The sequence below is a fragment of the Stegodyphus dumicola genome, chromosome X1, assembly GCF_044657685.1.
Source record: "Stegodyphus dumicola isolate Sdum_Otavi_A_Nest chromosome X1, ASM4465768v1".
Taxonomy (NCBI): Eukaryota; Metazoa; Arthropoda; class Arachnida; order Araneae; family Eresidae; genus Stegodyphus; species Stegodyphus dumicola.
The window spans coordinates 58,390,998-58,404,804 of record NC_140780.1 but is presented as its reverse complement, the minus strand read 5'-3'; the positions used below and the strand labels follow the sequence as shown (position 1 = coordinate 58,404,804).

The 13,807-nt window shown below is 32.8% G+C and overlaps 1 protein-coding gene across 13 annotated transcripts in view; it reads right to left on the bottom strand.

Annotated features, from left to right (window-relative positions):
• The window catches only part of ZnT49B (solute carrier family 30 member 9), a 110,849-nt gene that overhangs the window by 81,030 nt on the left and 16,012 nt on the right, over positions 1-13,807 (bottom strand). For 12 of the 13 annotated variants that reach the window (XM_085807938.1, XM_085807935.1, XM_085807936.1 and 9 more), the window contains one exon: positions 8,163-8,393. In XM_085807938.1, coding sequence (XP_085664064.1) covers positions 8,163-8,393 — 231 coding nt within the window. Of the gene's footprint in view, positions 1-8,162; positions 8,394-8,540; positions 8,650-13,807 lie in introns of all 13 variants that reach the window. The other variant, XM_085807939.1, reaches the window with a different exon arrangement.

The window sequence follows — 13,807 nt, the reverse complement described above, 5'->3', positions numbered from 1 at the left end:
TTCTGATGCAAAATATTGATATAGAAAATTTTACGTTCTTTAGTTAATTTTATTTTGTCAATTTCTTACACTTTAAATAAAAAAAAAGGTGATAAGAAAAGCTTTTGCTTGCAAAAACACTTTTAAATATGATTAAAATCAAATTCACAATTAATGTGCATATTATTGCACGAGTAAATTTAGAAATACACCATACTGATGCAAAACAAAATTAAATGAAAGTATTAAATGATTAAGCACTGGTTGAATCTTCAAAAAGAGTCCTACAGATATCTCCAGTAGATTAAAACAATTCAGATCAAATAAAATTTCATACGAAAAGTTATGCTTAAAGTCATTTAGGGTGAGGGATAGAGTTTCTAGAATTTAAGTTTCATTAATTCAATAAATTTCATTCATTACTGAAGAAAATTTTCCTTGGTAAAGGTTAAAATTTAAAAACCAAGGGATTTGGTGATCTACTAGCAAACTAGGAGATGTCGAAAACTAGGAAATTTCACAGCTATGAAATCAAGCTTGAAGACACCTTTTTCAGACTCTCTACTAAGCAAGAGTTTTATGTATAACTTTTTGCTTGTAAATTTGGTCATGAGAAATAGTCATTTAGTGAACTTATTTCAAAAATAGAGAAATTCGCTATTTCCTCAAAGCATATCAAACTACCAGGGTCTTACTATATCTTTTTTATTTCAGTCAACAGTACACCAGTTATGCTAGCTACCAGATAACCAAGAAAGTTCATGCAGCTTTTGCTACTCATCAATAACAGCCCACAAAAATTTAAACACCCATTTCATTCTTCAAAGTCATCACCTTTGGCTTCAATTACATGTTCCCAATGAGACAGAAGCTTATAAATGGCCTTTTTGGAAAAAAATCCTTTTTTCTGGAGTTTAAGAATTGCGATACAGCCTTTAAAACATTGTAGCATTTTCAGAACTGCCTTTTCCACAGGTGGTAATCCATGACCAAAAATAGGTAATGGTCTGATGGACAATGTGCAAGGAATAGGGTGGCTGTGGCAGAAATTTCTTGCCCAATGTTTTGATCACCTCTTCGGCCACTTTTGCCATATGAGGTATGGCTTTATCATTGAGAACTCTTCTGTTGACAAATGCTGGCTGCTTCTGGTGTGATGCAGCTGAAATGCTTCACAGTTCTCATGAGTACACTTTGGCTGTTATGGTTTTAGTTGAAATGAACCATCTAGTTGAAATGCTTCCTCTATATACAGCATTTCATGTTTTCAATAGTGCTGTTGATGGCATGTTGTGACATTAATAAGTGCTCTCATAAAAATACATGTCAGAGCTCTTGGAAGTTAAGTAATTGATCAATGTGAACTAAAATTCCTTTTCTTAATCCTTCTTAATGTACTCCCTTAAAGTCCAGTGATCTTAGAAGCTGTTGCATACACAATTAATTCACTTCCCATAAAAATCTGAACCAAGATAGCACCACACGATCATGCTTTATCAACTGCAAGTATCGTATCAGAAATATGCAGATGAATATACAAACAAAAATATAATGATCAGGGGAGGCATTCATTGTTGTTCATGCCCATAACAATGAAATACTTTCTCTATAATGACCTTGTTCTATGATACTTTCCTCTTGATATCAATTCTCAAGCCTCCATATCAAAACATTTCAAAAATCCTTTTTGAAATTAAATCAAGTACTTAATTTTTAATTGCACTGATTCTGGTTCTACCTTAAATGCTCATTGCTCCAATTCAGTTAGATGATAATGAATGGGGCAAAAGAACACAGCTTGTGTGTTCTTGTAAACTGCCCATTCTCATGAAGGCTACATGATAAAATATGCTGAGATACAAGCATTCTTATGCTAGCATGAAGGTTTGTAGCCAGTAGTAATGCTGTTAATGTTCTACAGTGTCTCTTATTTGAGAACAGAAAGGATCATCTACTGCAGAAGCAATGCTAAAGAATCCAGTTCCGAAACCTCAAAGGACAATTTGGTCACTTTGATTATGATTTCACTGTCAACTAATGATGTCAAAATAAAAATTAAGCTCTCTTGCAATATCAGACTTTTTGCACTAGCTTGTGACTTTGCTAAGATTTTCCTTTCACCATTCAGACATCTTTTTTTAACTCATGATTTCTAATCAAACCGTCTATTTCTCAAAATGCCCTCAGATTGGAATCTGAAGAGTAAGTTAGAAGTGTTCTATTTCAAATAGACTTTGGAATTGCATTTGCTTTGACTTTGGAATTGCATTTTATGCAAATTTAGATTACATATTTAAAACCAGCATTAAAATTTGTTTGTAAGACAAGCACACTTTGTCTTATTTCCAAATAAGAAGTTTGAAATGGCTGTTTTTATAATTCTTCCCCATTTTTGAGCTGCAAAATAATGAGGAAGAACATTCATTCTTTATTCTAACTCACAGAGTATGCTTAAATGTTTGAATTATGAAGCAGTGATAACTGAATGTAATTATTACATTTATGAAAATTATGACTATTAATTTTCATTTTGCTCTCCAGGATAGTGAGGACTCCAAGAATGCATTTTGCATTGTTGGATTTGTTTCACTGCTGATGTTCTCTTTGATAATGGTGTTCTTTATACAGATATTAAAAAAAAAAAAAAAAAAAAAAAACATTATCAAACAGAAAATTCTTTTAAAACGGCAGCAATTCTAAGGCTTGCTAGTTAAGGCTTGTGAAGCCAAGAATCATACTCTCAAACCTGAGCAGATACTGAAAAGAAAACACTTTTATGGCTCACACATCTGCATCTGTTAAACAGAACATCAGTATGCACAAATTATAATTTCTTTTATATGGTGCCATTTTAATTACAATAAATTGGAAAAGATTTACACTTCAGTATTCTTCAGTAAGCATAATGTTGCGAATATACTGTCTTATTACCAACATGAAGACATTTTTTAATGTCTTAATGTTTTTTCCCAATAAATTTTAAATAGTGCATTTTAAACATTATGCATATTAGAACTGTTATAAATAAACTTTATTTCATTTTTCTGTGGTAGTTGCCAATGAATGCTCTAAGTATAGACTCTATGTTCCTTAATAATCATGTGCAGCTCTTTTTGCTTTTTGCTGAATGGCAACGGTTAGTTAGTCAAGTAAATATACATGTAACATACATTTGTGTTTTGCTTATTTCTTTCTACTATATTTCAAAAATATATCTGCCATTTAAGTGATTTCTATCACGTCATCAGCACGATATGCTCTAAAGAAGTTTATTTGGCAGAAATGAAGAAATTTTGATTTTTCGAAAGAAAAAGAAGCAACATCCACAGCGCCGTCAAAGTTAAGCCTAACATGTTGAAAGCGATCCGATGGAAGAAGTTAAGATTCAGAAACTCAACGGAGATGATTACAATGCTTGGAAAATCCGAGCATGAGCTGTTTTAGTTCAAAAAAATTGTTTGGAAGCAATTGATCCAGGTTATGGTTGCTGAATTAAAGAATGACGAAAAGAAAATTAATGAGAAAGCCTTAACCTTCCTAATCTCAGTGATTGAAGACCAGTTCTTAGATGACATCACTGACTATGAAAAAGCAAAAGAAGCATGAGATACTTTAAATTCAGACTCTTGCATTCTCTACAATGTTTAAAGGAACTTTTTAATGCAACTTTAAAACCAGGAGAAAAATGGACCTTCACCGAAAGATACCGTCTTGCGGATACAGACTTGCGGGCAGAGAAGTTGCTCTTGTTATGTTAATGAGTTTGCCCAAGGAATATGAAGGCCTTATCCTCAATTTAGAGCATGAAGAACATATGTTGTCAACTCAAATCATAAAATCGCATCTCATCGTTGAAGAGAAAAAGTTACGGCGCTACATAGAAGTGAAAACAGAAGTTGCTACCAGTGAGGTCATAAGAGAGAAAGCTCTCAAAACTCGAGATAATTGCAGAACTAAAACTATGCAGCCATTACAGAAACAGCATAAAAATACTGACAGAAAAACACATTGTTTTCCTTGTGGGGAGTGAGATCATATTACCAAAAATTGCTCTGCTGCTAAAACCTCACATGCAAAAATGGTTTTTAATGAAGTATATCAAGCACTGTTTGCTGATTCTTGCAGTGGGAAACCTGTCTGTGATTAGTACCTCGATAGCGGAGCCACTGAACATATGTGTTCTCAAGAGCAGAAATTTATGAATTTAGCTTCAGTGAAATCACAAGTTGAGATAGCAAATTCTGAAAAAAATTGAAGTTTCTGGCATGGGAGACATTGTTTTGAATCCTGTCAGAGAATGTGGGAAAGATGCTATTCATCTAGCAAATGTTCTGTGTGTCACTAATCTTGATGGTAACCTTTTTTCAGTGGAAAAAATAGAAGAAATGGGAATGACTGTTTATTTTGAGAGGGGCAAATCAATCATAAAAGATCCAAGACAACAAAATAAGGTCATTCTCGCTGCACATAGGTATGGAAGATTACGCAAAATTGAAGAGAAGCAAACGCACAAAATATACCTTTCCAGACATGAAGAAATTATGCATCAAAGATTAGGACATTTCCACCATGATGCAGTTAAGAAACTTATGAAAAGGTATGATTCAAATATGACGTGTGAAAAAATCCAAGAAAAGGGGAATGTTTGCCCAATATGTGTTTTGGGGAAAATGAAGAAGACTCCATTTCCCAAGGAAAAAGCCGAACGTTCAAATAGATTACTTCAATTGATACATACTGATGTAATTGGACCTATCACACCTACATCAAAAGGTGGATCAAAGTATGTCATTACCTTTGTTGATGACCACTCAAGGTATGCTGTGGTTAAAACTATGAAATCTAAAGATCAAGTCCTTGAAATTTCATGGAATATAAACAAATGTTGAAAATTTCCAGGGACTCAAAATTACTACTCTACGAAGCGACAATGGAGGGAAATATGTCAACAATGAATTTGACGATTTCCTAACTAAGAGTGGAATAACATGACAACTCACAGTTCCCTGGACACCACAACAAAATTGAGTTGCAGAAAAAATGAACCATACTCTATTTGATATGACTAGATGTCTTCTCCTAGATTCCAACATCTCACAAGAATTGTGGGCAGATGCTGTGACTACTGCCTGTTATTTGTGCAGCAAGTGTCCATCAAAAGCTACCAAAGGAAACATACCTGAAGAACTCTGGACCAAGAAGCCCGTGCAAATTAGTACCCTGAGAATCTTTGGCTGTAGAGTTTTTCTCAAATTGATAAAACGCTACAGAAAGGAAAGTTAGGGAAACGTGCTTAAGAATGTGTCTTTATAGGATACCCAGAAGGCATGAAAGGATACAAACTATGGAATACAGAGGAAAATAAGTTTTTAGTGAGCAGAAATGTTAAATTTGATGAGACTTTTTTTCTATTAAGGAGCCAGACAGCTACTCAAGCAAAGAAGGAAAATGAAGTGACCTTTAACTTAAATCATGAGTATAATTCTGATACTGAAGTAAATGTTGTTCCATTAGAAGTACCCATCAGTTGCACCATCACAGGAGTCGATGATGTTGAAACCCCATTAAATGACAAAGCAAAAGAAATTGAAGATACAGAATCAGCATTCCTGGAAGATTCTGATAGTAGTAGTAAGGAAGACCCTATTGGAATTAGGAAAAGCACTAGAGAAAGGAGACCTAAGACTTACTATGGGGATCCAGTATTATATAAAGCTGTTTGTGCAGAACAACCTGCCATCAAAATCTGTAAAAACCCAACAAGTGTAAAAGAAGCCATGAAGGAAGATTTTTACTAATTTGTACGAAAACTAGACATAAGAATTGGTTCCAAAGCCAAGTAGCATCAAACCCATAGGATGCAAATGGGTATTTAAAGAAAACACAATGCAGAAGGAGAGACAATCAAATTTAACGCTCGATTAGTAGCTAAAGGCTACTCACAAATCCCTGGTAGAGATTTTTCAGAGACTTTCTCCCCTGTTGTAAAGATAAAATCTATAAGAATCCTTCTAGCCCTCGCTGTCAAGTTACGGAAATTCATCAAATGGATTGGAGCTACAGCTCCTGGTAACTTTTTAGCAAGTTTGCTGCAATGTTCCTACCTACTACTATTCTTTCAAATCTTTTTGCAGCATTATGTGCAAAAGTTTTTGAGACCAGATAGGTCTTACGTCTAATTACAAGTTAGCTTTACATTTTCTTTTTCAATATATATATATGGATATTCAATATACGGCACAACCTGAAGAATCTCAAGAGCAAGGTAAAGAGCATATAGTGTGCCATTTAAAGAAAAGCTTCTATGGCATAAAGCAATCAGGAAGACAATGGAATGAATGCTTTGATACTTTCTTGAAGAATTGTGAACTGTCACGCTCAAAACGATCCATGCATATATTACCATCCAAACAAAGCATTATATCTTGGTATCTATGTAGATGACATGTTAATTGTTGGGACCTTACAGGAAATAATCACATTTAAGCATAACGTTGTGCAAAGATTAAAAGCGAGAGACCTTGATGAAGTAAATGAAATACTATCTATGAGGATCCAGAAGCATACTGATGGCACCTTAACACTAGATCAAACAGCTTATGTAGAAGAAATTCTGGAAGGCTTCAAATTAAAATCAGTCAGGGGAGCATCAACACCTATGAATCCCACCGTAAAACTCCAAAAGCTAGATGATGAAGAGTGGAGAGGTATAAAAGCAGAAAGTGACCAAATTCCGTATAGGCAAGCCATAGGTAGCCTATTATACCATGCTTGCGGATATGCTTGTCCTGATATTGCATTTAGTGCAACCTATATGAGCCAGTTTAATGAGAAGCCATCTGAATTTCACTGGAGGAGTGTTAAACATCTTTTCTGCTATCTTAAAGAGACGAAACATATATCCCTTACATTCAGAAAAACAGGAAGAGCCACTGAAACATTCTCTGATGCTAACTGGTGTGCTGACAATGTCGACAGAAAGTCCATCAGTGGATATGTTCTGATCTTAGGTGGTGTTGCAATATCTTGGTGCAGTAAGAAGCAGCTGTTGCCCTATCGTTGGCTAAAGCCGAATATCCATAAAAGGAAATTTTATGGATAAGGGAACTGTTGAAGGAACTGAGGATGTTGAAGTTTATTTCATTGCCTTCAGTTATAAAAGTAGACAACCAAGCAGCTATGTTCATTGCACAAAACCAATAGCTCTTATATAAAAAGATGAATCTGTTTCCTGCAACAAAATTTTTATATTTCAGATTCTGCTACTTAATTAATTAACAGAAAATTAACAAAAACTGCACCATTTTGCTAGCTGAAAAGCACACCAGTGAACAAAGTCTTTTGAATGTAAAACAAGTCTGAGACTTTGAAGGTTAATTCTTATTTTATTATGTTAATTATCTAGAATTACATATATTTAACATTATCTTTGGTCTTAAAAACTGTTTGTGTTATTTTAACACTTACTGCATTTTATGGTATACCTAAAATTAAATTTTGCCCCATTAATCAAATTTCTTTAAATGCTACCAGTAATTTTAAAAACAGAAGTTTGAAAAATTATTAAATGAATATAGTTTCCCTTTTTTACCTACTTGTTTTACATGACAAATTTAATGTTTACATTTAATAATTGTTACATTCTTTGAAAAATTTCATCAAATAATTTTTATTTTTAAGGTTGGACTTTAGTCATATGCTTCACCATTTTAATTAATCACATCTGTTACTTCATAGGCATTCATAGGCTAACAGAACTGTTAAACTTCATAGGCTAACAGAACTGTTACTTCATAGGCATTTAGAGGATGAGCTAACTAATCAATAATTTAACTTCAGTTAATTTATTTAATTAATACTTCTAGTCTCCTATGTAATTTTTCTCCTTACTTAATTTTGAAATGTGTATAAAAAATTATTCATCCCGCATAACTTAAGTTTTATGCCAACTTATTCTCAAACACTTAAAAAAGTTTGCATCATTTCTGAAAATGAAAAATGAGTTTTTAATTACAATAAAGATAAAAATTCATTATAACACAGAGATTCCCCAAACTGTAACACTTTTGGTCACTAACATAAAATTTTACAAATATTTATGCCAAATTATACACTTTAATTTATATAAATTATTATAAAACTATATCTGCTACAATTTGAAAATGTAACTGAGTATTACATACTTTCCAGTGACTTGGCTGATACTGCCTTTGATTCATGAGCCTTGTTTTCTGTTTCAGAAGTAGGCAATTCAGTGGTTTCATTTCGAAGTTTACCATCTTTATTCAAACAGCAAGATAAATAAAAACTCCTTTTTGTAGATAAGTCAATTTGTTGGGAAGAGGGATACAAAAAGCCGCATAATCGGGATGTAAGAGGTGAAGGAACAAGAAGCAACACACAACTGCCAAACCCTACAATAAAAATCTATCTTAAATATATACATATTTTTATTATTTTTAATAATGCATGAAACTTTATGTTTTGAGATGAGAGAGAAATAAAAACTAAGTTAGGACTAATATTAGAAATACAAGCAATATAAATACAGAGATTCTAACCTCTCCGGAAAGCTGTCAATAATACTTTCTGTAATACTTTATGTGACACTCAAGCATTTTCATATTGCAGGGAAGGGATTCAACAGTGTAAATAGGACATTACACCCTCCTAAAAGAAACCTTCCTTACAATTTTGCACAAGAAACAAAAGAATAAGATATATTTTCCCATCTTACTATCCTTGACCTGAGAAAGTCAATTTTGTTGCATGTTTTACAACAGCCTACTATTGAAATTTTGAGATCTTTAACAAGTTTCAAGCAAATAAACAAGGCCATGCTTCGGCATAACTTTGTCTCTATTTTTTAAGACCGTTTTGCTTTGTTGAAAGCAGTATATTAAGTTTAGTTATCACAACAGTTCTTAATAAAAAAAATATATGAAAGAATCACGAACACATAGTTATGGCTTCAACAAGTGAAAATATGCTTTATCCCAGTGTTTGGCATTATTTTAAAAAATGACAAATTTGAGAATTTCAAGTTAATGCAGTGTTTCCAGAATACTTACAATTCCAGGAGACATTGTGTGGAAACAGACATTAAAGGGCACCACACTAAAAAGATAGACTTTACTTGAATAATTTACTTGAATTTTCCAGCACATTTTCTGCATTGGCAGATACAGTTTAATGATGGCTAACTAAAATAACAAATTAAGGCATAATAACACGCCGAATAAATACTAATTCAGAAGTCAAACAACAAATTTTGTAAATTAACGCTGATTTTTGTTGTTTGACTTCTGAATTAGAAATAACAAACTCATAACAAATTCATTTGTATACCTTTCAAACCAATATTTTGTTATCTTTAGAATACCAAAAATACTCTAATAAGTGGTTAAGCCATCAGACTCTCTGAAAATTACAACAAACACTATGCGGATTCACACTGCTTTTGTTTCGGTGACTACATCAAAATCCCTCAATATGTCTCTTTAATACCAGCGCATGCTATCTCCACATTTTAGAACATTGCATGCAATCAAATCAATTTTCATGTATCAGTCTAAGAAGATTTTCTTCTTTTGTATGTCCAAAATCATAAAATAGTAGGTGTATGTTCACTTGCCTCTTCCATAGCCATAACCTACTCTATATTGCGATTTAGCATTTAGGATAGCTTTAGAAAATATAAAATGTACAACTGCTCTGCATGAAATCATTGATGCATATGAATGGTAAGCTGCTCAGTCAAATTCAGATCAAACTGCTACATTGTTTTCAATATATAACTCCCCAACTGTTTTTTTTTTTTTTTTATACATCTGTCAATTATTAATCAACCCGCTGCATGACAGCACTCACATTCTCAACTCCTGCTTCCAAGCCTCTGAAACTGGTCAAGAGCTTATCAATTATTAATCAAAGAAGTTCACGCACATTAATTCCTCAATTTTTTCCTCTTCCAACACTACAAGCTTCAAATGGTTCTCTCGCTATGTTGGCATACTTATTGCCCAGAAAAAGGTTTTCTCCAAACTTAAAATTATCTGTCATATTTTTGACATCCATAAGTCTGAAACAGAGAATAGAAATCAATAATAGTTATATAACATATGCACACCAGCTAACAATGTGTTTAGCATTATGCAAAATAACTAGCTTATTTTGGTGTCAATTTTGAATATAACTATCAGTTTTGAATGTAGTCAGACACAGGTTCCGCTTCCTTGGAAGCAAAAGCATTTTTGAAAAAAAATGGGATTTAGGACTAATATTTTATATTAAAAGAAATGCCCAGAACAAAGCAAAAATGAACACAACATATTCTGTTAAGGATAATAGTAATTAAGCATGAAAAACTAAGATATTAGAATTCTGAAAATGTTAGAAGGAATTAAATTAGAATTAATGTCATTAACTACTAAAGATAAAAGCTTTGTGAATATGAAACATTTAAGGAAATCCAATTCATCAACTTTATGAATAATTCTCCCAGAATCGAGGTCAAAAGTGTGATTAAATGCCCAGCAATGATTAGATAGTGAAGATTAATTTAAAGATAGTTTGTTCATTTCTTCTTTCTGAACATAGATTCATGCTACTTGACAAGAAATTTTAATGCTGTTTTACATTTCATTGTGTGGCTAATATATGTCAAACTATACCGACAAGATATACATATTCCTACATTCAACATACCGATATAGTCATACATTCATCAAGAATTAAAATCAGAGATGAGAATTTCAGTATCAAAGAAGTTTTATCAATAAATGAAAAAATGACCTGAAAATCCAAGCAGTTCTGTTACTGATAAAAAGATAGTAGAAAGACAAAATTATTACAGTTATTTGTAATAGCAAAATGCCTTTCTTGATAAAGAAATTTTTTTAAAAGCTTTACTAATGAACATAGAAGAACATTCTTTTTTAATGGCAATCTATTCCCAAAACATGAGTTGATGAAAAAGCGAAGTTTGTGAAATACAGGCCTTAACAACATAATATAAACATAACGGCTAAAAGAAATTTTTTGCTTAGCAGAGTAACACAATTTAGCATGGAGAACACATATAGGGGGGGGGGGAACGCAAGCTAAATAGTAGTATCAAAATCAAATTCACTACAGCTAACTAGAACATCAAGGAAAGGTATTTTCTGACTCTCCACATCCTCATCAAAAAGTTGCAAACTCATTGCTGACACATTTTTCGTCAAATCAGAGATGAGAGCTAACGTGTGAAAGGCAAGAACCATATTTAAACTAGCAACAAACTAGTATTTCCATATAAAAGCAGTCAATCAATAAAATTTTTTAAAAAGAAATATCGGTTATTTTTGAGAAATTCTTCTTTATACTGCTGTCATACAAATATGAAGGAACTCATATTAGCACAGCTCAGATTTTGGTCATGAAAGAATTGCAAGCAGCCTGGAACAGTAGATTATTCTACTGTACAACTGCTGCTTGCACCACTGGGTTGAGAACCAGTAACTGTTACAGGAATTTGCAATCAATGGGTCCAGAACAACGACATACAGTAATGTGAGGGATTTCAATGCCCAAGAGATAGAATTCTTGTTTGCACTCTGATTAGGTATTGAATAGTAATATCAGGGGCCCTGGGTCGAGAAACCGAGCTTGTTGCATGGCCCAGAGCATCTGCACATACAGGGTGGCAATAGCTGCAGTGCCACAGATTATCAGCAAGACGAACATTGTTTTGTCTTCCCTTGACGCTACAATACAGAAATCATTTTCTCACTTGAATACATTAATGGCATGACGTCGAATCACAATTTTGCATACAGTATCGTGATGGCCATATCTCTGCGTGAAGACCTGCATGCAGAATGAACATTAGAAGCTTGCATTTATCAGCCTAGATTTATAATTAATAGTATAGGTACACATCCCATTTATCTCTAGACTATATATCTGGTCACTGTCCTTTTACTGAAATTTAAATGGACAGTGGCTGTGCCTTATTTTTGAGGTCTCTAATGCCCTATTTCCAACACATGCAAAATCCCATGTTACGCACACTGTCACATATTTACTCAACACACACTGTGTTTGATTCCTGTCTAGGCCAGCAAGTTCTACAAATCTCTAGTTAATTAAAAAATGTGTGGTCAATGAAATCAGATAAGTTGGAATAACAATATCTGCAAGCAAGTAAGACATATGAACTCCAGCACAGAATTGAAGCTGCAAAGATTAAAGTACCTGCAAATGCCATCCAGAGTCTATTCAACTCTATGTCAACCCACATATCAGCTGCTATTGTGTTGTAAGAAACAGATAATCAAGTTTCTAATTTTTGCATGTTCTGTACCTCAAAACTGCCTGAAATTTAACAAATTTAATTTTTGTTGTTGTTGTTTGTTTGTTTGTTTGCTATACTGCATTTGTGAAGCAAGTAGGATTCTCCTATCTGTTTTCCTTCAGAATGCAGCAATTTTGGTAGTAGTGTACATACAGGTGTTATATGTAACACAGTGATGCAATCTACTATTAAAAAACTATAAATAATTAATACCATTATCAAGTCCCGCTTAATCAAAATTGTAAGGAAACATAAAATCAATTACCTTCAATTTTTTGGTGACATCATGGGTGGCCAAATAACTATTCAGATAACATTCCACTTTGCCTCATGAATACTTTTTGACTTTTTGGCAAGGGTGCATATAATCAGGATTTACCTTTACTTCTTTAAAAAGCTTCTTTTTTTAATTTTTATTACTCAGTAAGTAAAATCTTTTTTAAAGTATTACACACTACTTTGAGCTTTAATTTCAACATCTTTTCCATCATTAAAAAACATAGAATATCCAATTTTAATCAATAGTTTTTTTTTTAATCCACAGATTAAAATAATTGACACTCTGCTTTTTACAGAAAATTTCTTGCCACGCATTGTTTTATAACAAAACGGATCCAAAATAAATGACATGGGAAAAATATTTTCCCATATAAATATAATAACTGCTGGAACTGATAATCATATAATAAAAAGCAAGCATGATGACACTTGTATTAAATTCAGACACTCAAGTGTTTTTACTTGTAGACAATCTCAAACACTCTGCACATTAGTATTTTCACAACTGGTGGTTTTTCATTTCTAACTACATAAGGAAGGACTGCATAATAAGAAATTAATCAGATAAATATTACAATCATTATATACAAAGATATACATTTTACCATCATAAATCACAATAAATGCAATTATATTAAACTAACACACTAGAATCAAATGTGCTACTCTTCTAGCACTAAATTCATCTCATGTACATAGTAATTATAAAACTTCAGATGTTTATAATCCATAAAAAATTAACTGTGCTAATTTGTTGCATTTTTATCCATAATGAACACGATAAAAAAAAATAAGAACTATAAATGCATGTTGAAGTATGAAGTAGAAGTAAAATGAGAAACAAGAGTATTAAAATAAAGCGAACATTAAACGTTTTCTGGTGTTTTAATATTCAATTTTTTATGTACATTCACTGGTCATCAAAGCTAAAGGATAATGTGAAAATATGCTCATGAAGTTAATGTTACAACCAGTGCCCAATGCTGCAATTATTTATGTTAAGTAGTACAATTGAATACAAAATTGCACATACACATGTACATCAGCATAAGAAATATGCAAATTTCAGTGACTGACAAAAGTGGCGTGCAATAGATGCATGTTGGAGTTACGATCTGTAGTGTTGTTTAAAATGAATGTAGTTTCTGAGAGTTATCAATATTCAGTAGTTATGGTTAAAGGCATCATTTAACCCTTTCCAGCACGCTACCT